At 48.2% G+C, this 22,747-nt stretch overlaps 1 protein-coding gene across 2 annotated transcripts in view; it reads left to right on the top strand.

Annotated features, from left to right (window-relative positions):
* Ilrun (inflammation and lipid regulator with UBA-like and NBR1-like domains) overlaps positions 1-18,974 on the top strand; it is a 60,391-nt gene extending 41,417 nt beyond the window's left edge. For both annotated transcript variants that reach the window (XM_027389015.2, XM_027389014.2), the window contains 2 exons: positions 3,414-3,742; positions 18,810-18,974. In XM_027389015.2, coding sequence (XP_027244816.1) covers positions 3,414-3,742; positions 18,810-18,845 — 365 coding nt within the window. In that variant the 3' untranslated portion in view covers positions 18,846-18,974. The remainder of the gene's footprint in view (positions 1-3,413; positions 3,743-18,809) is intronic.
* Positions 18,975-22,747: the final 3,773 nt, after the last annotated feature.

Genomic DNA, 22,747 nt, shown 5'->3' with positions numbered 1-22,747 from the left:
ACCTGAGAAGGATAAAATATTACCTGGGTTAGCAGGAAGTGCAGAACAACTTCCAAAACTATAGAAATGACAGACATCTGGCTGCCTGGACAGTCACCCAAGTTTCCTCTGCAATGTTGGAGTATACGTTTTTTTGGCTCACAGGCCTAAAATGTCTGGCAGACTTTGAAGGACTGTCCTACCTTGTCTTGGCAAACTTCAGCAGTCAGTTTCCTTTGTGTTCTGTGTATCCAATTTAGACAGCACACTGTCAGCAAGCAGTCAAGGCCAGGGCAGTTTATAGCCAATCCATATGGAGGTTCTTCGATGCCCATCATCTTCTCTGAAGTAGGTTGGTACTGCCAGGAGCAGATGTATCTCACTGTCATGAAAAGCCTTATGCTTTTAAAATGTCATTCTGTATATCTCTGAAGTTTTTGGAGACCATCTATCTAAAATATCTCTGTTTAACCTTGTAAACACACCTAACATGATTACAAGTTTGATCTAACCTGCATTTCTTCACAGTTTGTAGTAATAGCTTTAAAGGACTAGAACTTAACATTTTTAAGTAATCTGCATAGGTACAATACCTTAAGCGAGTGGAAATGTTTGTACAGTATAACAAAAATAACCTTAAATTTGTAGCAATATACAACAATCTATACCAAAGTATTTCAGACAATCTACCCTTTTATCTTGTCATTTCTTTTTTTTTTTTTTTCTTTTTTTTCTTTTTTTTTTTTGGTTTTTGGTTTTTCGAGACAGGGTTTCTCTGTGTAGCTTTGGAGCCTATCCTGGCACTCGCTCTAGAGACCAGGCTGGCCTTGAACCCTCAGAGATCCGCTTGCCTCTGCCTCCCGAGTGCTGGGATTAAAGGCGTGTACCACCAATGCCCGGCTTATCTTGTCATTTCTATACCCTCCCTTTTTTCACTAAATAGGAGAGAAGGAAGGATAAAGAAAAGAGAAAAATCCCTGAATCTAACCTCCTTTGTTTAGTTTTCTCCCTGACCGTGACCAATAACAACTTGCAGCTAACCCTCTAAACAGTAACAAACATCCATAACCCACTGAGCAACCAAAAAACCATCCACCCCACCTCTTGGGAATGTGGGCATCATGTTCTTAAAATTACTTCCTGCTGTCTGGGGGCAACGGCATCTTTAGTGGACCCTGACAAAATTTGGATAAGTTTAAAGCCCTGGGAGAGCTAGCTGTATCATTTTCTGTCCGGTGTCTGAGTGATGGGAAAGTGCAGGGCTTACCTGAGGTCCTGGCTGGAGTAGTCTGTGAGGCTGAACCATCTCAGCTACTGCTTTGAATTTGTCCTGAGCAGTTTGTAGTCTGAAACTGATCTTTGGGTGGTAAAGGATACCTGGTGTCACTCTCTGGCCGTCACACACTCCACACAGGCAGGACACATTCACTTTAGCTAGAACGCTAGCGTAGGAAGGGGTGGAGTGACTCCCTCAGAGCCTACTGCCAACTTGATCTTGCCTAAGGCTCATATCTTACTGCGGTATGAGATTAAGTCAGTCTAGAACTCAAGTCTTCTGACCTTAAAGTGGCATGCCTTATCCAAGATGTCATAATTGAACATAGTTGCTCAGCCTCCTGGGGAGGAGACTAAGAGAATTGACATGAATTTGACCCCGGTCAGGGTATACATAGTGAGACCCCCTATCTCAGAAACACATTTTATGGTAGTAGTTAGCATGGGGGCATATAATTTGTTGTTGCTTTTGTTTTGAGACAGGATCTCTACATAGCACTGGCTGTCATGAAACTCAATATGTAGACCAGACTGGCCTCAAACTCCCGGAGACCTGCCTGCATCTGCCTCCTAAATACTAGAATTAAAAGCCTGAGACGTGCAGTGTCTTTGTGTGTCTGGATTATTTGCATGGGATACTGTTTTGAATTGGAGTTTTGCTAGTGTGTATGGTTGGTGGATGTGGCTTTTCTCAGTAAAAGCCAATTCCAGACATGATCAGCAGGTGTCGCTGCAGCTCTGCTTCCTATGCCCAGCTCCTAACTGGCCAGGTCTCAGTACAGCTCCCAAACCATTAAACTAAATGGGCATAGCAGTGTGGCTCCATGGCACTGTAAGATACTCTTCTCATGGGACCCCAGTGAAAACTTGGGGATGGGCCTCAGTGCCTCCCTGTCCTACGTTCTGCTTAGCTGAACTGTAACGTGGGATTGCTTTCCATAGCTTTTCAGCAGCCGTGTGGGAGTGGTGTTGTTTTCACCTTTGTTATCAGCACCAAAGGGGACAGCTCCCATACTTTGTGTTTGATTCCTTAGTGTTGACAGTGAAGAAGTCAGAAAAGGAACTGTGACAGGCATCTTCTGGTATTGATCTGCTAAGGTTCAGGTTTTCACCATGTAGTCTCACTGGCCTGTGATTAAAGGCATCCACCACTGTGTCCTGCCTGTACATTTTTTCTAAAAAAAAAAAAAAGAACTTAAGGGCTGGAGATATGGCATAGTGGTTAAGAACATTAGCTGCTTGAAGAGGAAACCGGTTGGATTCCCAGAACCCACAGCTCACAACTGTCTACAACTCCAGTTCCAGGGAATCCAGCACCCTCTTCTGGCCTCTGAGGGCACTGCGCACACGTGGTACACAGATATAAAAGAAATTACTTAAAGGGTTAGTGTAATCAGGTCTTCCTACATTACAGAACAGAGCTGGCAATGGTTTGGGTTACCCTGGAAAACTAGGCTGATCTGAACCGTCAGTGTACTTGCTAGAAAGCATGCTATCCCGTGTCTAGTTAGTGCGGCTTTTTATGGATGCCCTAATTTAATTGTTGACAATGCCTTTTTCTGTAGCTTCTCTTTTTGGTCATTCTTAATTGTCTCCCAAGTTGGGTAAGGTTAAGTAAGTTGCAGTTCTATTCATAACAAAAAGTAAGAAATTTTAGCTTTCAGAATTCTGTCTTCTGCCGGGCGTTGGTGGTGCACACCTTTAATCCCGGCACTTGGGAGGCAGAGGCAGGCGATCTCTGAGTTCGAGGCCAGCCTGGTCTCCAGAATGAGTGCCAGGATTAAAAAAAAAAAAAAAAAAAAAAAAAAAGAATTCAGTCTTCCTGGTATTTTCAGTTAAGCACATGTGAAGTGAAGCCACAAAGAGCATTCTGTGAACTGGAGCACTCTGTTTCTGCTTGCTCTCTGGGTAATGATTTCCAGATATCTCCCTCAACTGCGAAGCTTCCCTTGCAGCTTTGTGGGTCCCAGCACAGAACTGTACCAGAGCTTTCCCTTGACTTTATTGAAGGCTGAGAAGCATATGCCATGCATACATCTGGGCAGCTTTCAAAGAACTGACTGTGGAGAATGATTTCCCCAGTGGTTTGGGTTTTCGGTGGTGGTTACCCTGGGCCAAGGGTATGCCTGGAATTGATATGAGCTGCCTTTTTGTTTCAGATGTCATCTGGGTGATTCTCAGTGTGGAGGTGGGTGGACTTTTAGGAGTAACGCAACAGCTGTCATCCTTTGAAACGGAATTCAACACACAGCCACATCGCAAGGTAGAAGGAAACTTCAACCCGTTTGCCTCTCCCCAAAAGAACCGACAATCAGATGAAAACAACTTAAAAGACCCTGGGGGTTCCGGGTTCGACTCGATCAGCAAAAATACATGGGCTCCTGCTCCTGACCAAACCGAGCAAGATCAGGATAGACTGTCACAGAACTCTGTAAATCTGTCCCCCAGCAGTCACGCAAACAACTTATCAGTAGTGACTTACAGTAAGGTAGGTGCCCTCGGAGAAGGGGCAGGTGGTGGGCCTTGGGATCCGTGATGCTCCTTCGTGGCAAACCTAGAATGCTAGACCACCACTGCCCAGAGCAAACGTGGCTGTCAATAGCATCGACACAAAAGCCTTCTCCCTCCCTGCGTGTCCTGTGGCTGCTGCTTCATCCACTTGCGTAATTTACTTCTGTCTGCTGTCATTTGGGTGTTGAAAACCGAGACTCTTTACCTTTATTATTTTTAAAACTGTCAAAATATCATTAGCCATACTTTCCGGGCAGGCGTGTACTGAGCTTAGCGTCATCGCAGCACCCTCTGCAACGGGCTCCTGCCATGTTTTTTCGGTTAGGCTGGTGTTTCCCCCCTGAGTAAAAAGCCAGGCTCAATTATTTTATCCTAAAATGTTGTTGGCTTTGACTAATGTGTGTGTCACATATCCTCTTGCTGATGATGTCTTTTCTGTTTGCTGTGGCTCATGACTTCCTTCTCTGCAACCTAGAGTGGCTTAGAGTGACATTTTGACTTTGCACGTATGAGAGATAAATAAAGGGCATTGACTGCAGTTTCAGATATTCTGGTTGTCGACAGACACTTCTAGGTGTTTGAGTTGCTGTGTTTCTCTCTAGCCAGTTTCAATGGTTTGGTCTGAATCCACAGCTAGGGTTGTTGTCATGGCTCAGCCACGTGTGTGCTCCCCTCCCATGACTGCTAGAGCCTTTGTGTACAGTACTGTCCCAAGTCCATCTGTACTGCATGTTGGCATTCAACCTTGGGGTTTAAAGTGTACTTGTGTGTTGGCAGTCAGGGTAGCCTGCTGTAAGAGTGGTGCTGTGTAGTCAGTCTCATAGGGGTAGCTTTGTTCACTCGGGAGGATGCAGAATGGACTTGTTGATTGATAGGGTAGTCATTGCAGAGACTTGGGCAGCCACGTTAGCTGTCTAGGATATAAGAAAAGTAGCCAATGATTTGCCTGCATTAAGGAAAGATTCCATTTTGTTTTTTAGGGGCAGGATTCTCCTGTCTATGCCTCCCAAGTATTGGGGTTCCAGGCCTGGTTCAAGGAAGCTAGCCAAGACTCCACATCTTAATATTCAAATGAATTTTCATTTTTATTTTGAGACAGGGTCTCATAGCCTAGATCAGCCTCAGACTTGCAATATAGTTGTGGAGGATGGTCTTGACCTTCTACAGATGCTGAGCTCACAGACAGCCACCAAGCCTCCTTTCATGCTGTGCTGGGGACAGATAGCCTCCTGCACACTGGGCAAGCACCTTACCAACTGAGATACACCCTAAACAGAAAATATTGTCCTTTTTTCCCTTAAATTAGACCCCTCCAGAGTGTGCCCATTATGTCAGGTAGAGCAGCTATCCCTGGCCAGTGTACCTGGTTATAGTGGAAATGGTGCAGCTGGGGTTAGTGGGGAGATGGAAGTTGGCAGAGTAGCTCAGGCTCTCGGTTGTCTTCAGGACAGGATGCTATTTACCCAGCTGGGCCTGCTACTGAGCGTGATTGCTCTCAGGTGTTCCTGGCTAAGGCACTAAAGGCATTTCTAGCTCTGGACCATCTTCTTCTACAGAGACTGGTGCTTCCTAACCAGTTCAGTGGTTATTCACACATTCACAAGACAGAGCAAGAGTCTTCTGCCAGCCTAAGGTTCCCCCTAGGCCCTGCTGCTTTTTAAGTGCTGGACAATGGCTCAGCACTTATCACATTAAATTGAATGTATTAAATTGATGGGCTTATACTATCCCCCCCACTAATTTAAAAGTAACTTTTCAGGGCTGAAGAGATGGCTCAGTCATTAAGAGTACTGGCTGCGCTTGCAGAGGACCCAGCACCCACATGGTTTATCGAGACAAGATTTCTCAGTGTAGCTCTAGCTGTCCTGGAACTCACTGTGTACACCAGGCTGGCCTCAAACTCACAGAGATCCGTCTGCCTTTGCCTCCTGAGTGCTGGGATTAAAGGCTTGCATTAGCATGCCTGGCTTACACATAAACCTTTTTTTTTTTTTTTAATATAAATAAAAGCAATTTCTCAGCTAGTGAGATGACTCGGTGAGTGAAGACCCTGATAAACCCGAGACCCACACAGTGGAAGGAGAAACTGCAGCTGTCTTTGACATGTGTGCTGTGTCATACACACACTGAATAAATATATTAAACAGTAGAGATTGTATCCAGGAGGACTTGGGTAGAGAATAGACAAATAACATGAATTTGAATCTTATGAGAAATTGGGGCATCTCATCTGCTGTTGTCTTTTTTTTTTTTTTTTTTTTTTTTTTTCTCTCTCTCTCTTTTTTTTTTTTTAATCCAAGCAACATTTTACTCAGGAAACAATAGGAAGCTTCTGGCTAGGTTTTCTGTGTAAGACAGTTGGCTGTACAGTTGGAGCCCTGAGGAACACAGTGGGGGGAAAGAGCAAGTCAAGAGTCAGGGTTGAATTTGTCAGCGGATGAGTCAGTTGTGGAATTCACAGTGGGGATGCAAGTATTTGCCATAGGAGTTGGTGAAGTAGGGGTGAAGGCAGGGAAGGCTAGGAAACACTGGATGCACATGACAGTGGTGTCCAGTGCTTCAGGTGCTGAGGTGTGGGCAAGGGAGGCAGGTTCAGTTGCCCCCAGTGTGTCCCTTTGAGGAAGGTTGTGTGAAACAATGGCTTTGAGAATATTGATACTAAGGGGCTGAAGAGCTCTTCCAGAGGACCAGGTTCAATTCTCAGCAACCACATAGCAGCCCACAGCCATCCTTATCTCCAGTCCCTGGAGATCTGATTCCCTCTTGTGGCCAGCTCTGTAGGCCCTGCATGCACATGGCTTACAGACAAAACACCTTCCATAAAAATAAAGATAGACACTTAGACGAGTGTGCATATGTGAGAAACTAAAATGGACACAAGTAGACCTCTGTCTAGTGATGAGACTTAAAAAGCATGCGTATGGCCTGACAAGTGAGTTCCCTCCCAGGACCCACATAATAGGAGGATAAAACCAACTTCCACACCATTCCCTGGCCTCCACATGTATACCATGCAATTTTTCTTTTACTTTGCTAATTTTTTATTTTTATTGTTCATTTTTCAAGACGTGATTTCTCTGTGTAGCCCTAACTATCCTGGAACTCACTCTGTAGACCAGGCTGGCCTCTGTAGATCTGCCTCCGCCTCCACCTGCGCCTGCCTCTGCCTCTGCCTCTGCCTCCCAAGTACTAGTATCAAAGGTATGGAAAGCATAGGTAAGGGGACTGGAGAAGATGACTCAAGTTAGAAGCATTTCCCACTCTTGTAGAGGACTCTGTATTGAGCAACTCACACCACCCTATACCTCCAATTCTAGGGGATCCAACACCCTCCTAGGACACTTATACACACGTACACAGCACGGACATTATACTCACGTACACATATGAACACTCACATGTACATACATACACACAAAATTAAATAAATAAAGCATAGGTGTGTAAATAAGCATTTATATTTGACTTGAGAACACAGAATTGGCTGGTTCTTGAAGTAGACTTGGCCAAGTGAGGAGGCTATTTTTGAGTTGTTCTTAAGAGCCCAACCATGCTATTGGTTACTTTGCCTGTAAGTGAAGAAACAAAGTTCTGAGGGGCTGCATGCCTTCCCCAGTGTCTCACAGCCAGCAGGAAACAGAGCTAGGACCCCAGTGTAGGTGCCGCATGACTGACAAGTCTCTGCCTCTAGGTTGGTGCTTGCGTCCCCTGGTTCCTATTTTGTCTGAATAAACTGTGTTGAGGGCCAGCATGAATTGAAGTGACCATCGAGGCAGGAAATAGGCAATGTTGACCTGTGACATTCTAATGAAAAGTAGCCTGACACACAAACCATGTAGTGTTTATAGTAGATGAGCAGAAAGGGAGAAAGAGGTTCTGGGACCCTGGAGTAGGGAAGTGTCTGCAGTACACCTGTACCATCTTCAGTGCGCCCAATGGGCTGCTGTTGGAATCACTGAAGTGGCAAGACAGTGGAATTACCCAGGGAAATTCCCACCAGCCATGGAGGCTGGGGAAGAACAGGATGCTCTTGGAAGCTCATGTACGCTCGATGCAGATGCTTTCCTGCCGCCTCTGTGGCAGAGTTAAACTTGTTAAAGTTGGGATGCCAAAGTACAAAGATCTCTGGAGGCCCCTGCCTCGTGAACACTGGGTGATTATGTCAGCCCAATTGCATATCTATCAGTGTTGGGAACTGGACACCCTGGAGACCTTCCCTGGCTGCTGTGAACAGTCTTAAGACCTATACCCAAAGTGAGAGAATGTGTGCCTGAGCTGCATCCCACAGCTCACAAAGTCTGGCCCCCTCCCTGGGAGAGCTTCGGAGGGAATCAGCAGGAAGTGCAGGCCGACCTGCTCCAAAGATTCTTAAAGCTGGGTCCTTGCCTTTGTTGGGAGTTGACTGGCCTCATTGTCAGATGAGCTGTGGCTGATTTGTCCCATGTACTGCTGAGGATGAGAGCTGTGTCAGTGACCCTTTGACTGTGAAAGCAGCAGAGCCTGCATTCCAGGGAGTCACCCTCTGGACAGTGCGTTCTCCCACTGTGATTCAGCTCTAGGGCCAAGGAACCTCTGTGTGGGCAGTTGGTTAGTGGAAAGAGGGAGGGAGTAGACCTATTGTCTCTGGCTCTCTGTGGCATTCCAGAAGGTAAGACACAGTAGTGACTCGAGACAGGTGGGAATAAAGGTGGGCTGTGGGCAGCAGTTGTCCACCACTCTGCGGTAGAGCCTTTGCACCAGGTAGGCGGAGCCCAGGGACGAAGAGTATCTTGTACTGGCCCTTGGAAAAAGCAGGCTGCTATTTGTCATGTGCTTCTACCTTGAACTGCACCACAGCCTGAGCCACAGTCATTACTCCACCAAGCCCTGGTTCAGAAGGAGAACACATGGTTTATCTTCGTGTGGAGGTCAGCCCCTGCCTCTACTTAGCCGCAGCTTCTGTCAAGTGCCATCTGCCCTTTCTGCCCACATTCCCATCTCTGTCCTGTGTTTTTGAATGTATGTGTGTGTGTACACACGTACACGAGGGCTTGTGCACCATGGTGCTTGTCTGGAGGTCAGAGGTCAACCTTCCAGAGTTGTTCTGTCTTCAGCCTTTTGGGCCCCAGAATCACACTGAAGCTGTCAGGTCAGACAGTAGGCACCCTCACCTGATGAGCCATCTGGTTTACCCCTGCCCTGTGGCTGTCTTGTTGACTAAATCATAAAAGACGTGAGTTTCTCTCAGATCAGAGTGCTGGAAGGACTGGGGTAAAATAAACCTTGTTTGTTTGTGGGGGTTTGTTTTTTGGGTTGTTTTTGAAGCAGGGTCTATCTACCTTCCTGAATCTGGGACTGCAGGCATGTGCACCACATCTGACTTCCCTCTTGTGGGGCTGCATGCCGAGTAGGCCAGTGCTCTACTGCTGAGTGGCACTCTCCATCCTGGAAAAAGCTCATCTTTTACTCTATGGGCTAAAGATGCAATGCCTTCTGGGTCTTCTTACCTGCTTTAAAGTGGCCATAGATTTAACTTAGTAAGCCTGGAGTAATGATGTACACTTTTATCCCAGCACTCTGAAGACTCTACATAGCAAGTTCAAGGCCAGCCAGGGCTAGAGAGAGAGATCTTATCTCAAAAAGAGAGAAAATCTAATGTGATAGCAAGGAGTGGCTGGGGGAGGTCCAGGTCTCAGTTAAATTAGGACCAGCATCAGCAGCGTGACCAAGGGTGACAACTGTCGGTAGCTGGGCTGATGGTTCCATGAGGTGCTGGAGGGCACCTCTGCATCTCTTGTCCAGTGTGACAGTTCACAAGGCGCATGAAGTCCCATTCCAGCTCCCCAGCTGCACTTCAGATGAGGGGCCAGGCAGCCCCTGCTCCTTCCCCTGCCCTGCTGAACACCTCCTCCTGGCAAGCTTTCTGTCTGTCTTCCAAGAGGATCCTACCTCCCTGATCTCCTGGGTTCAGATTTTGTTGGTATTGAAGTTTCTATTCTTGTGACAGAAATGCCTATACTTCTCTAAGTAGCAGAAGAAATTGTCCTACATTCCTTGATGGTCCTTCAGAAGATCCAGTCTCTATGGTTTTCAGTTTCCCTGAATGTAGTAATGTTTTAGAGTGAGGAGAGCAGCTGGTCCCATTCTGCAAAAACATAATTAGGCATAGGCACAACCATTCCAAGTCCCAGGTAGGAATGTACCTGGTGGGTTCAAAGAATGAGATCAAGGTGGGTGCTACAGGGGAGTGAGGGGTGAGCACATGTGAAATCAGAAGGCAGAAATCACACCCTTGGGGCTTGGGGGACCCCTGTGAAGCTTTTGTTCTGAGGGAAAGAGCCATCCAAGGGTTTAGAACCTGGAGTGATGTGTTTACCCTGTCCTGTATGGAGTGAATACAGGACACAGTAGAGGCAGGTGTGACACAGCAGCTGGAGTATCCCAGAGGAGCTACAAGGACCCTCAAGGGTCTGCTGCTACCTAGAGGGATGAGAGAGGAGTGACGAATGGTAGAGCTTTAGAAGGGTAGAGTGGACAATACTGAAGACAGGGCTGTGATGGAGCTGGACTGGGGTCAGGAGCTGAAGATCTCTGTAAACACCCAAATCAAGGCGCAGGCTGCCTCATTTTAGAGTTTGAGAGGAGTATGGGGGCGGGGCTGTACCTCTGGGTGTCCTGCCACATGGATGGTGTCGTCTTGTCACAGGGATTTCCATCTTCTAGCCGATGAGCTATAAGAACAGCACCAATGTCTCTGAGGACAAAATCTCCGGTTGGGTAGAGAGAAGGTCCAGCACTAAACTCAGCTCTCACGTGTCCAGAGCATGGCTGCTCAAGTTCTTCCTGCTTTCTTTGTGGTTCAGGTCCTTGAACCCAGGGGCTTGGGCATGCTTTTCCTCCCAGCTGTCCACTTACTCTTGGTTTAGTGTTGATTGTCACTTGTGTGTGATGGTCTGTAAGCACCTGACCTCCTGGGCTCAGCTGTTGTCTATCTAGGCCACTGAGGCTTTAAAAGTGGCCCACCATACCTGACTTTTTTGTTGGAAACAAGGTTTCACTGTGTAGTCTGACTGGCCTGGAACTTTTAATATATTCTAGGCTGTCCTCTAACTCTGACAGCTCCGTCTACCTAAGCTGCGATTAAAGGTCTGTGACTGATGCCTGGCCCCCTCCCTTCTGTTCTTAGTGAGCTTTATATTTCTTTCCTCTCCTAACATTTCTTTTTGATTTATTTTATTATTTTATAAGCATGAATGTTTTAATTCTGTGAACCATATGTCTGCCTGATGCCTGAAGAGGTCAGAGAGAGAGCACTGGATCCCCTGGCACTGGGATTAGAGATGGTTGTGAGCCTCCAGGTATGTGCTACAAATCGAGCTTGGTTCCTCCTCAAGCAACAAGTACACTTAACAGCAGAACCAGCTCTCTGCCCCTTAGTGCTCTTTCCTAAAACATGCTACTCTAGGACTCCATAGTTAAAGGAGGTAATGTGGTAGTTACCACTGCTTGCCACACTTCCACATTCGGCCATGGCCAGAACCCAATTGGAGTTCAGCATTGTAGATGACGATGTGATGGAGGCTGCTGGGGAACAGAATCGGTTGTCCTCTTCAGGCAGTCTGTGCACCTGTGTCCAGTGTAGAGACTCCCTCACTCAACCTGTGGGAGGTACAGAACCTGTGGCCAAGGAGGAAGCAAGACAGGGCAGCAAGGGACCCACCCCTGCTCTGGCAGCCTAGCACATTCTGTACCAGCAAGCATTTGACAGATTCTGAGTTTGATGCTGTTACAATGACTGCATCTCCTGAAAACTCAAAAGAGCCAGTAAAGGCCTCTCAGCTCTGCCGGTGTTTGCATTGGCATGGGCTGTGTGTGCATTTTAAAATAATTTAAGCAAACAGAGTGGGCCTTAGAAAATGTCTTTTGTTATGTAGCATTGCTGATTGACTGAAGCTGAGAAGTATGTCCAGGAACTCTCCTTTGTACCTCCACAGTGTCAACGGTGCCCAGATCCTTTGTGAGTGCTTGGGGCTCTGGGCATTGTTTCAGGCTGCTGAGGCTAGGTAGCGCTGTAACCGAAATGCCAGTCGTCTCACATTGGTCACTTTACAACTCCTCTGCATTCAAAATTTTAATTTCTGATGGGGTTCTGTCAGTGAACAAAAGTGACCCATGGCTGAGAATCTGTTGGTATAGATGCTGAACTTTCAACACTGATTCCCTGTAGCACAGTCCGCTCTGACTGTTCTCTAACAAGGCTGCATGAAGTGTGAGAATGAGTCCAGGTGCAGAGGCCATCTTCTGCCTTACACAAATCCTATTGATGTTGGTCATTGGTCCTGATCTCCAAAGATGCTGGTTGATTACAGGTGTGCCTGGCCAGTGGAAGGGACGTGAGCCAGAAAAGAGGAAATGGGATTTGGGGAGCTTTGGTTTTCTCTACAATAAGTTTTTGAAAGTCTACTCATTTTTGGTGTGTATGTGTGTGTGTCTCATGCGTGTGCAGGTGCCCACACATGAGAAGGCATTTCATCCTCGGGAACTTGAGTTACAGGCAGCTGTGAGCTGCCTGATGAGGATTCTAGGAGTGAACACTGGTGCTCTGGAAGAGAAGGAAACATTCTTAACTGCTGAGCCATCTCTCCAGCCCCTTCCTTTCATTTGTTTATTTGTATGTGAATGTGACATGCATGCTGTGGCTCATGTGAAAGTCAGCGTGACTTGCAAATTGAATGTCAAGCTTGGTGGTAAGGCCTTTGCCCACTGAGATTTTAAAAATTTTGTTTGTTGCTATAGGTAACCCATGCTAGCCTGATTCTTCTGCTTCAGTCTCCTGAATACAAGGATAGAATGTGTTTGCACTCCATTCGGCTTTTCTTGGTGGGTAGTGGGTGGTGATGGGTGAGATGCAGTTTCTTAGTGGATAGGTCTTAGTTACAGTTTTCTGTTGCTGTGAAGAGACACCATGACCATGGCAACTCGTGTGTGTGTGTGTGTGTGTGTGTGTGTGTGTGTGTGTGTGTGTGTGTGTGTGTGTGTGTGTGTGTGTGTGTGTCGAGACAGGGTTTCTCTGTGTAACTTTGGAGCCTATCCTGGCACTCGCTCTGTAGACACAGAGATCCACCTGCCTCTGCCTCCCGAGCCACCAACGCCCGGCTCCATGGCAACTCTTACAAGGAAAACATTCAGTTGGGGTGGCTTACACAGAGGTTTAGTCCATTATCATCATGACAGGAAGCATGGTGGCATGCAGGCAGACATGGTGCTGGAAAAGAAGCTAAGAGTTCTACATCTTCATCTGAAGACAACAGGAAGTAAACTGTGTCACTGCACATAGCTTGAGCATAGGAGACCTCAGAGCCCGCCTCCTGCCCCCATTGACACACTTAACAAAGTCATGTCTCCTTGTAGAGCCCACTCCTTGTGGGAGCTATTTTCTTTCAAACCACCACACGAAGGTTGTCCTAGAACTAACAGAAATCTGTCTCTGTGCTACAATTAGAGGTAGTCATCCCCATGCCCAGCACAGGCACACATGCTGGAGTTATAAGCAGCCCTATCTACATTTGATTCTGGGAACCAAGTTTGGTTATTCTGGAAGAGTAGCAAGTGCTTCTAACCATTGCCCCAGCTCTCCTCACCCCCTCCCGCCAGCTGACATTTAAATGCTCATAGGTATTAGGGAAGAGAGACCCTTAAGGTTGATAGTAGTGAAGAAAGTGATGTCCTGCTGGGCAGTGGTGGCTCACACCTTTAATCCCGGCACTTGAGAGGCAGAGGCAGGCGGATCTCTGTGAGTTTGAGGACAACCCGGGCTATAAAAAGAAAGTGGTGTCTTGGTGGATGATGAGTTAGAAGGAAAACTACTTGTAAGAACGCCTAGAGACATTGGTCAGCCCCCCAGCTCTGGTGAGTGAGGCATGCTTTAAAAGAGTGAGCGGAATCCCCAGAGATCTTTGAGATCTGTCAAAGGAGGGTCACTTTAATGGGAAACAACACCAGCAAAGCAGTTCCCAAAGTGCTTGGTAACAACAAGATTTAACCAACAACGTACTTTCTCCTCTCAGTTATGATGGAGGGCTTGAGGGCTTGTAGGGACCTGTAGTTGACAGCCATCAGAGGGACCTGAGCTCTAGAGGAAGCAAGCTAAGGCTCGGTGGTGGTTGGAACTCTGAGTGTGGTGCCAGTGTCTGCATGGCCAGACTCTGATGAACGCCTCTCCCAATTGACTTCCTTCCTTCCTTCTTACCCTAGGAGATGGCCAAGCAGAGCTGTTCCCCAGCATCTCATCTGGACTTCAGCATACTCACAGTTAGCTGAGGTCTTGAGGACCATAATTTAGTGATGGGGGCAGGAAGTAGGGTTTCTATAGGCTTTATATAGGCTTCGAAAGTCCTCTACTAACTGACCCTAACCCTGGCCCTCAGACGGTGCTGAAGCTGCAGTTGTGTTTGCATCTGACTGCTCATGGTAACTTTCTTAATTAGATCGGGAAGGTTGAAGCCTGGCAGCTGTTGTTGGTCATGGGAACTGGGATAAGCAGAGGAGAGAAGATAGGTGTGTGGGTGAAAATGCTGAATGACTGGGGGGTGACAGGTCAGATAGGCTGGGGTAGACATGGAAAGGTTGGATGGGTAGGTGGACAGACAGGTTCCTTGGTGGCAGCAGAAGTTAGTTAAGTGGTTTTACAGCTTGAGAGATGGCTCAATGATTAAGAGCACTGATTGTTCTTCCAGAGGACCAGTGTTCAATTCCAGCACCCATATGACGGCTTACAACCGTCTATAACTCCAGTTCCACGGGATCCAAAATCCAAATCAATGCACATAAAATAATTTTTTTAAAGTGGTTTTACAAGGGTTTTAAAAGACAGAGAACACTCTCAGCCAGGCGTTGGTGGTGCACCCCTTTAATCCCAGCACTCAGGAGGCAGAGGCAGGTGGATTTCTGAGTTCCAGGACAGCCTCCAAAGCCAGAGAAATCCTGTCTCAAAAAAAAACAAAACAAAAAGAAAGAGGGAAAGAAAGACAGGAAAGAGAACACTCTCTTAACCTTGTAAGCCCTTTGACAGGATCAGAAGGCCACCCTGACACAGTCCACACCAAAAGCAGGCTTCCTGCACTTAACCTTGGCTAGCACATAGGTACATCTTTGAGCTTTGGGGCACTTTCTGGTGACCGTGGCCTGGACTGTAGTGATGTGGCACCTTCACCTAGACTGTAGTGATGTGGCCGTGGGTGTTTTGACCTTGCTGGTTGCCTTGCCCATATAACTCCAGCATGTAATTCCATTTCTTGTTGATGAGAGTCTTAGATTCCATCATGCTGGTCAGCCTCTGGCCCTGGATGGCCAGTCCTTCCTGCACACCCTGTATGTGCAGTTCAGGATCAGGACAGCCCTTATTCCTGCGAAACCTTTTACCCTTCTCTTTCAGTGTATGTAAATGACACACAAGGAGCACTGGGCAGGCAAATGGAGGAGAAGGCCTTGTAGTGTTATCTGTTGCCATTGATGCATGGGGGCTAGTGCTTCCTGCGTGCAGCTAACACTCCTACTTATGAATTGGTGTGGTTCCCTCCCTGAGACAGGTCTTCTTTGTGCAGCCCTGGCTGCCCTGGAACTCACTTCATAGACAGCATGCCTCTGCCTTCTGAGTGCTGGGATTAAAGGTGTGAGCCACGGCTGCCCAGGGTGAGGGCTTTTTATTTATTTAAACCAAATCACAACTAAAGCAAAATAAAGGCAGGTGTCTGAAAGTCTCTGTGTTGTGGTGGTTTATCTGAGCAAGTTTTCATATGAGGGAAAGGACTGATCCCAACAAGTCTCCGTAAAATGTCCTTTTTAAAAGGAATTCTGACTGTTTCTTGACCCCTCCTCAGATAAAAGACAAGAACTGAGTCCCCAGCACAGCTGTTCCTGTCTTCATTCTTAGTGCAGGCTGTGAACGACTGGTGGATCGGCCCTGCACAGAGTGCAGTGTGGCTGCTGTGGGAACTGAACAGAGAGAGACAAGAAGTAAAGCTGGTTCTAGTGTGTGGCCACATGTTCAAACCGTTTTCCTGGGACTGTTAGTATAAGTTCAAGCATCTTTAACCCAGAAATACAAAATAGGAAACTTCTGAACCCCAACAGGGTTCCTCAAGGGAGAAGTTTAATGTCAGACTGCTACATAAAATCATCTTTAAGAGTAAGCCAAACACAAGACATAAATAAATGGGTTTCATCCCTCAGCCAGCTCACTGCGTGCAGTTATTCCAAAACCTGGGGCATAGCGGGGTTCCCAAACACTCTCCACAGAGCGATTCATATTCGAATACCCTGTGCTTCCCTTTGGGGAAAGGTTTGGTTTTTGTTTGGGATTTGGTTTTCTGACACCCTATTTCAGGAGCTCCTGTAGGTTACAGGGGCCCCTCACAAAAGCTCACAGACGAGCTGTGACTCTTGCTGCTCCACAGGGTCTGCACCAAGACTTGTGTCAGAGACACTTGATGTTGGGTTTGCTTTGCAGACTTGGACGGAAGTACTAAGTCTTCCCCAGCAAGGACTGAGCCTGGGCAGCACCTGCAGGGCAGTATTGTCTCCATGCTGCCCTTCAGCATACACATGCTAGATCTTAAATTGTTCTTGCAAAACGAAAGAATGAGTATTATAAAATACATTTTTAAAAAATAGCCAGTTTGGGGCTTGCAGTATTTAACATTGGATTCTGGACAGAGCGATAAGGACCTGGACACAACTGATCTCTCCCCTCAACCACCTGCTGTGTTCCATGTGGGACACATAGTCTGGCTGGAGCACCTCATCCCTGCTCTCTGGCTAGTGTGTGCTCCGGCTGCCCACAACCTTAAGAGCTGTTCTTGCCAGAGCCTTGGAAGAGTCCAGAGTTGGGAAGAGTCCTCTCAGCTACTGCAGGCCTGAGTGCTCCTTCTGCCGGGATAGCTGCAAGGAGAAACCCGCTTCTTGCCGAGAGTTCTGAGTGATCTCTAGGATGGATTGGCCATTAGATCTAGATTCAGTGGGAATCTAGGTTGCTGAATTGGTGTCCTGGCAGCCTTAGTTGGATGGGTCATAGATCCTCATGGGTTACTGATGGATTAATTTTTGTTTGGGTCAGAGTTGAATTCTGAGCTCTCGGGCACCATCTGCTGCTACATCGTTTCTTTTCTTGTTACCAGCAATGTGCTACTATGGTGGTGGGTGGGGGATCTGGTTTCTGTTCTTCCTACAAACAAAAGCTGGGGCTCAAGAGGCAGCTCGCTGGGTGAAATGCACGCCGCAGGGTTGTGCAGCACTAAGTCCATGTTCCCGGCACCCACATAAAAGCTGGATGCTGTGGTGTGCTGAGTCCTGGTGCTGGGGAGGTGGAGACACAAGGATCCATCCCTAAGGCTTCTGGACCGTCTAGGTAGATTTGGTGAGACACGGGGTGTGTCACCAGAAGCCAGCAGGGAGTGCCTTGCTACAGACCCCTTCTGGGCCAGGCTTGGGGATGGGATCAGTGGTGGTGATCACCAGAACCTGTTCCACTGGCTTGCAGAGCTGCATCAGAACCTGAAATGTGGATGAGCCTTGCATCCGGATTGTCTCCTCCAGGCCTGGGGTAGGAAAGACACTAACCATTTGGCCTCCTGCCACAGGACACTCAACACACTGTTCTTGGAACCTTTGGTAGTCTTTTCCTCTGCGGCTGATGTAGTGTGCCCTGTGTTCTGTGGTCTGCTCACGACACACATAATCCTACATAGCTGGTTCCTTCCTTCCTTGAAGTGATGGTAGTTAAAACTTAGGGGAAGGAAAAGACCTTGTTCCTCAAGCCACATTTCTGCACCAATTAATCATCAGCTCTTTTAGAATGCTACTCTTCATTTGAAAGAATTTCATGGCTTTTTCTTTCAAGAAGACATGGAACCTCAGTTATTAGAGAACCAAGGAGAACCATAAATTAAGCCGTTAGATTCAAGCTGGCTGGTCTTAGGGTCCCACACCAGGTGGAAATTCAAGAGTGCACATCTTTATCCCTGTCCCCGCCCGGTGCATAGATCTCTTCTTTTAAATGAGGGTGGCGGGGGTTTGGGTCGGCTGTGTAGAAGTCACATACTCCCTTATGTAAGTATTCCCAGGCAAGCACAGGCTTGGGAGGGCTGCATGCACTGTGGAGGTGGCTGGGGAGGTAGTTGATGTATGTTTCCCAGTCTGAGCTGCCTCTCTTGGTTGTTGTGGGTGAGTAGCTGTTGCTGGAAAGTGCTGAGTCAGGGTGGTTTACCTCTAGCAGTTCTTTCTGGTGCATGGGAGCCTCCCACTGAAGCCCTTAAGGTGGAATCTGAGAGCTCATGTTTGGCAGAGCCACCAAGGGCTTTGGCTGTGGCTGCCAGCCCTCATTTGCATATTGGGCCCGCAGACTTGTGGCATCCTGTCATTCTAAACACCAGTGCTATGCTCCTGATAAGGTTAACTTCCACCAGGCGTTGGTGTCACACACCTTTAACCCTAACACTCGGGAGGCAGAGGCAGGTGGATTTCTGTGAGTTCGAGACCAGCCTGGTCTACAGAGTGAGTTCCAGAACAGGCTCCAAAGCCACAGAGAAACCCTGTCTGGTACCATGTATAGTGCTTGGTGCTAGGTAGACAAGAGCTGCTAAACTTGTATTGTATTCGTTTTGCATATGCCGCAGCTTGCATGCTAAAGTTGAGGACAGCCTGTGGGAATCTTTTCTCCTTCCACCATGGGGATTCCAGGATTCAGCTCAGGTTTGTCAGCACTTGTCATCGTCCACTGCATCTGTCATCTTGCAGTGGAGAGATTTGAGAACCTGTTGTCAAGGACGTGTGAAGATTTTGCAGCCTGACTGGAAGAAAGTGGGCATCAGCTGAACTGCCTGTCATGGGGGAGCCGTATCTCTCCCCACTCTCCTCTCTGAGGCTAATGGGATTTAGTGGGAAACTTAGCACATCCTGACCCTTGGTCTGATGAGGACAGTGATCCTCACACCTCTGTGACTAGGGCTGGGTTTGCTGGTCAGGCAGCTCTGGCATCTTCATCACTGACTGTCTTCACTCTCTTCCAGGGGCTCCACGGGCCTTACCCCTTCGGCCAGTCTTAAACGGGTGTCAGCAAGAAGGAAAATTAACAAAAGACAGAAGGCCTGACTTTGGGGGGAGAGGGCAAGGGGTTCCTCTGGATTGCAGACCACATGGCACGGACCCCTCCTCAGACCCCCACCCACCCCCAATCACGGAAGAAGAGGAAGAAAGACTGGTTTTGAGTGAACTCAGTATGCACGTGTGAATGCAGAACTGCAGGGATGGTGTGGAGGCTACCGAGAAGAAGTCCACGCAGCCACCTTGCGTTTTGGTGATGACGTCGGTCTAATGAGTTGTTAGGTCACTCGGGAAGGGGAAGAAATTTAAAATGGGGGAAAATAAGCCATCTTTTTAAACAAAAATTATTTTACCTACCGAGAGGTTGTAGTTTTGAGCACATGTTAGTTTTTCCCCCTTCCCGGTGTTTCTTTTTAAGTAAGGGACAGCGTGCTCTACAGAACAGTGCTTGCTCTGGAAGCCATTCACAGTGAGGTAAGGCAGGCGTGGCGTGTGTGGGGACTCTGCCAGTCAGTGTTGCTGGGCTCGTGCTGTGTCCCCACCTGGCTGCACAGTCTGACCTCAATTGTTGTTCATGGCATCTGCCAATGTGATCACCTTACCCCCTTTTCAGTCAGTCTCTTGTTGATTTACACCTTTGACATTTATGTCTGTCAACCCCGGGGCTTCGTAGTATCAGCACTCTCCTGTGTGGTCAGCAGAAGCCTGGAGGACAGTCCAAGAGGTGTCCGTTTGCATACTTGTGACATCTGGGACCGCTTCCTCCCATGTTTCCCTTGGCAGGAGGAGTGTGGCCGTGAGCACGCAATACTGGGCCCTTCGTGCAGTGGCCCGTCTTCCCTTGGCTCTCGGTGGTGGTTACATGTGCTCCATGCACACAGGGTTGTAACTCATCAGCAAGTGGGAACTGTGCTCTGCTTCTCTTATCACACAGCTCCTCTCCGTGGCCCCCCCACACACACACCGGTGTCCTTGTGGCATTCTCACAACCTATTAGTGGAGCCAGAGCTGTTACAGAATGACACAGCGCCAGCTGGGAGCCCCACTGCTGGCCACTCCTCCAGCAGGGGCTGCTTAGTGTGGGCTCAGCTGCAGTGCAAGCATTTGCTCCCTGGGCAGGTGCAGTGCCCACTAGTATCCCATGGACTCCAAGCAGGTTGAAATATGGATGTCTCCATGGGAATCTTAAACCAGGCTAGAACAGCTGTCTGCCAAAGATACAAGATATATGCAAGTCCCTCCTCTTACCCCTCTTTCCCTAAGTCAGTGGCTTGAGAGCCGGGGATATGGATTTGGTGTGACTGAAGGTCCCCTGCCTGCCTCCAGCCCCCTTGTGCTCCAGGGTTGTGAGCAGAGCAGGGAGACCAGGGTATGAGTGGCTGTAAGAGATAGCCTGGGTGTGGGTGCAGGTCTGCCTGTCTGTCTGTCTGTCTCTGGATGCTTGAGTTCCAAAAGTGTGTGGTGTTTGTTCCTCCTCATTCTCTTCTGAGACTGTTGATTTTAAACACTTGATTGTGGAAGAAAAGCTTGTATGAACCCCCTCCCCCCCTTACCCTTCCATGTCCCAAAAAAGCAACCAACAATAAGCTTTGTTTCATTGGGGAAGTCCCCGGAGCAGGTGGGAAAGGCCATGGAGAATGGCAATACAACTGGGTCTTGAGCTAAATAAATGGGAGCTTCTCTGGTGCCCTTACTTCCTCTGCACACTTGGACCCTTGAGCCAGAGGCAGCCCCTAACAGGTGCCCAAGCCACAAGTTAAGGGGGCTTTTGTCTGAAGGTCTTCTTAGGGCCAGACTCTGAGGACACTGCCACCCTAGAGCACATGCATGCCCAGCCATCGTCCCTGTTTCCTGGCCTTGGAGCAGCGTGCCTTCAGCTGCCCTTGGAATCATGAGAGACTTCAATCCTGCCTCACTGGCTTCCCCATCTGTCCCCTACTAGGTACTGTGCTTTCTCAGTTCCCCACCAGGGGCTTCATGGGCCACTGTCACTGAGTGTCCCTCCCATCTTGTGCCCCTTCCCACTTGTAGCAACCTCATTTGGCAAATGTAACAGCTCAGGTACCCTGGCTTCCTTCCCAGAAACAAGTCCTGTCTGTGCGTCCTTGAAAGGTAGCTCATTCAGAAGGCCAAAGCAGGTGCAAACCTTGACCCATGGCTTCCTGGGTCCCCTCTTCCTGCAGCCCTTTGGAGCCTTCAACGCACTAGACCACCTTTTGTCAGGACCCCAGTCTGGCACCTACGAGGTGAAGCAGATACCAAGTCTCAGGTGTTAAGGGCTTGAGCCCAGCTGGGAAGGTGGGTGGTTGCAGGTTTGGGGAGAGTCTGTGTGGAGTCGGGTGTATGTAGGGGTGTGTGCACGTGTGCATGCCTGTTTTCTTTTTGCCATGGGGATAATTGAATTGGGGGCATTTTTCTACAAAAGCAGCCTCCTCTCCCAGCACAGACCGTCTGTAACTGTAAGCCTGGCAGTCACCAACACAGCTGGTGGCCAAGGTGGGAAGTAGGCATGAGTGTTAGGACCCCCAAGTTTAGCCTGAGCTCCCAGCAGGAAAGGAGGAGAGGGTGGCCAGGGCTCACAAATGCAGACTAATGTGTTGTCACCACCCTTGCCCCTGTTATCCTTTGTTTCTGTGGGTGAATGTGGGGGCAGCCTGCTGCCTCTCCCACCTGGACAGTGGTGGGTGTCTGGTGGAGCCTTGTGGTGCCTAGGAAGAGATGAAGATGAGGTTTTTCCTTACCATGTAAATGAATATTTGTATGATTAAATTAACACACACACACACAAAAAAAAAAAAAAAAAAACACTTTTCTCATGTGTGTATGTGAGTTTTATTGTCCCCTCAGTTCCTGCTGATCTGTGTCACCCCACAATGGCTCTAGTACACACTTGCAGACAGAACTGAAACCCTAAGATCTATATTTTGGAAAGTTAGTAGGATAGACATGACAGTGCCCAACAAGGGAGGAAAGATTTACTCTGATGGCTTCGGAGGACTTGAGGCATGGCCAGGGATGCTCAGTCTCTGGCGGGTGGTAGGCCTGGAAGATGAAGGCTGATCACGTGCTGGCTGGCCAAGAAACAGATGGCGCAGAACTATCCCTTTCAAAGGCTCATGGCTAATGAGATGTTTCGGCTAGCTTGGCCCCAGCTCCTCAGGGTTCCACAACCTCCCCAAAATAGTGCCACAGCCAGGAGTGGTTTTCACGAAGTCAGCCTTGGGTTACACTTGTATCTTTTGGTACCCAGTGATCAAAACAGTAATGTGACTGAATGGTCTTGATGTGTCATCAAAGTAGCACACCTGTGAGTCAGCCAGCCGGGGCACATTCTGCCCAGCCGAGGGGCAGGCACCTTGGCCTTCTGTCTGCTTGGGAAAACAGACAAGCCAGGGATGTGGGGAGCACTTCCTGTTCCCACGTGGGCTACTGGCTTCCTGGATTTGGAAGGTGAATGCATCTTACTTGGTTCCCATGGTGGGTGGGTATCCTTCCTGGGTGTTCCTTCTGCTCACGACTGCACAGGTTTCCGGGCTGGCTTGGAAACCTGAGATCTAGGAACACACTACAGGCAGTTGGCAAATGATTGAGGAGCCAGCTTTGTGACCTTTGGGCTCACATAGAGGTTTGAGAGCACTGAGGTACCCAGAAAGGTTTTGGTGGCCAATATAAAGTAGATGAGTTTAATGCTGCCAAATCTTTTTTTGTTTGGTTTGGTTTTGGTTTTTCGAGATGGTTTCTCTGTGGAGCCCTGGCTATCCTGGAACTTGCTCTGTAGACCAGGCTGGCCTCGAACTCACAGATCCACCTGCCCCTGTCTCTCAAGTGCTAGGATCAAAGGCGTGCGCCGCCACTGCCTGGCAATGCTGCCAAATCATACCTTCAGAGTTCAGAACTGGGATTG

Source organism: Cricetulus griseus, assembly GCF_003668045.3.
Source record: "Cricetulus griseus strain 17A/GY chromosome 1 unlocalized genomic scaffold, alternate assembly CriGri-PICRH-1.0 chr1_0, whole genome shotgun sequence".
NCBI classification, from domain to species: Eukaryota; Metazoa; Chordata; class Mammalia; order Rodentia; family Cricetidae; genus Cricetulus; species Cricetulus griseus.
Note: the sequence above shows the minus strand (reverse complement) of the source record. Positions and strands in the feature narration are given on the sequence as shown.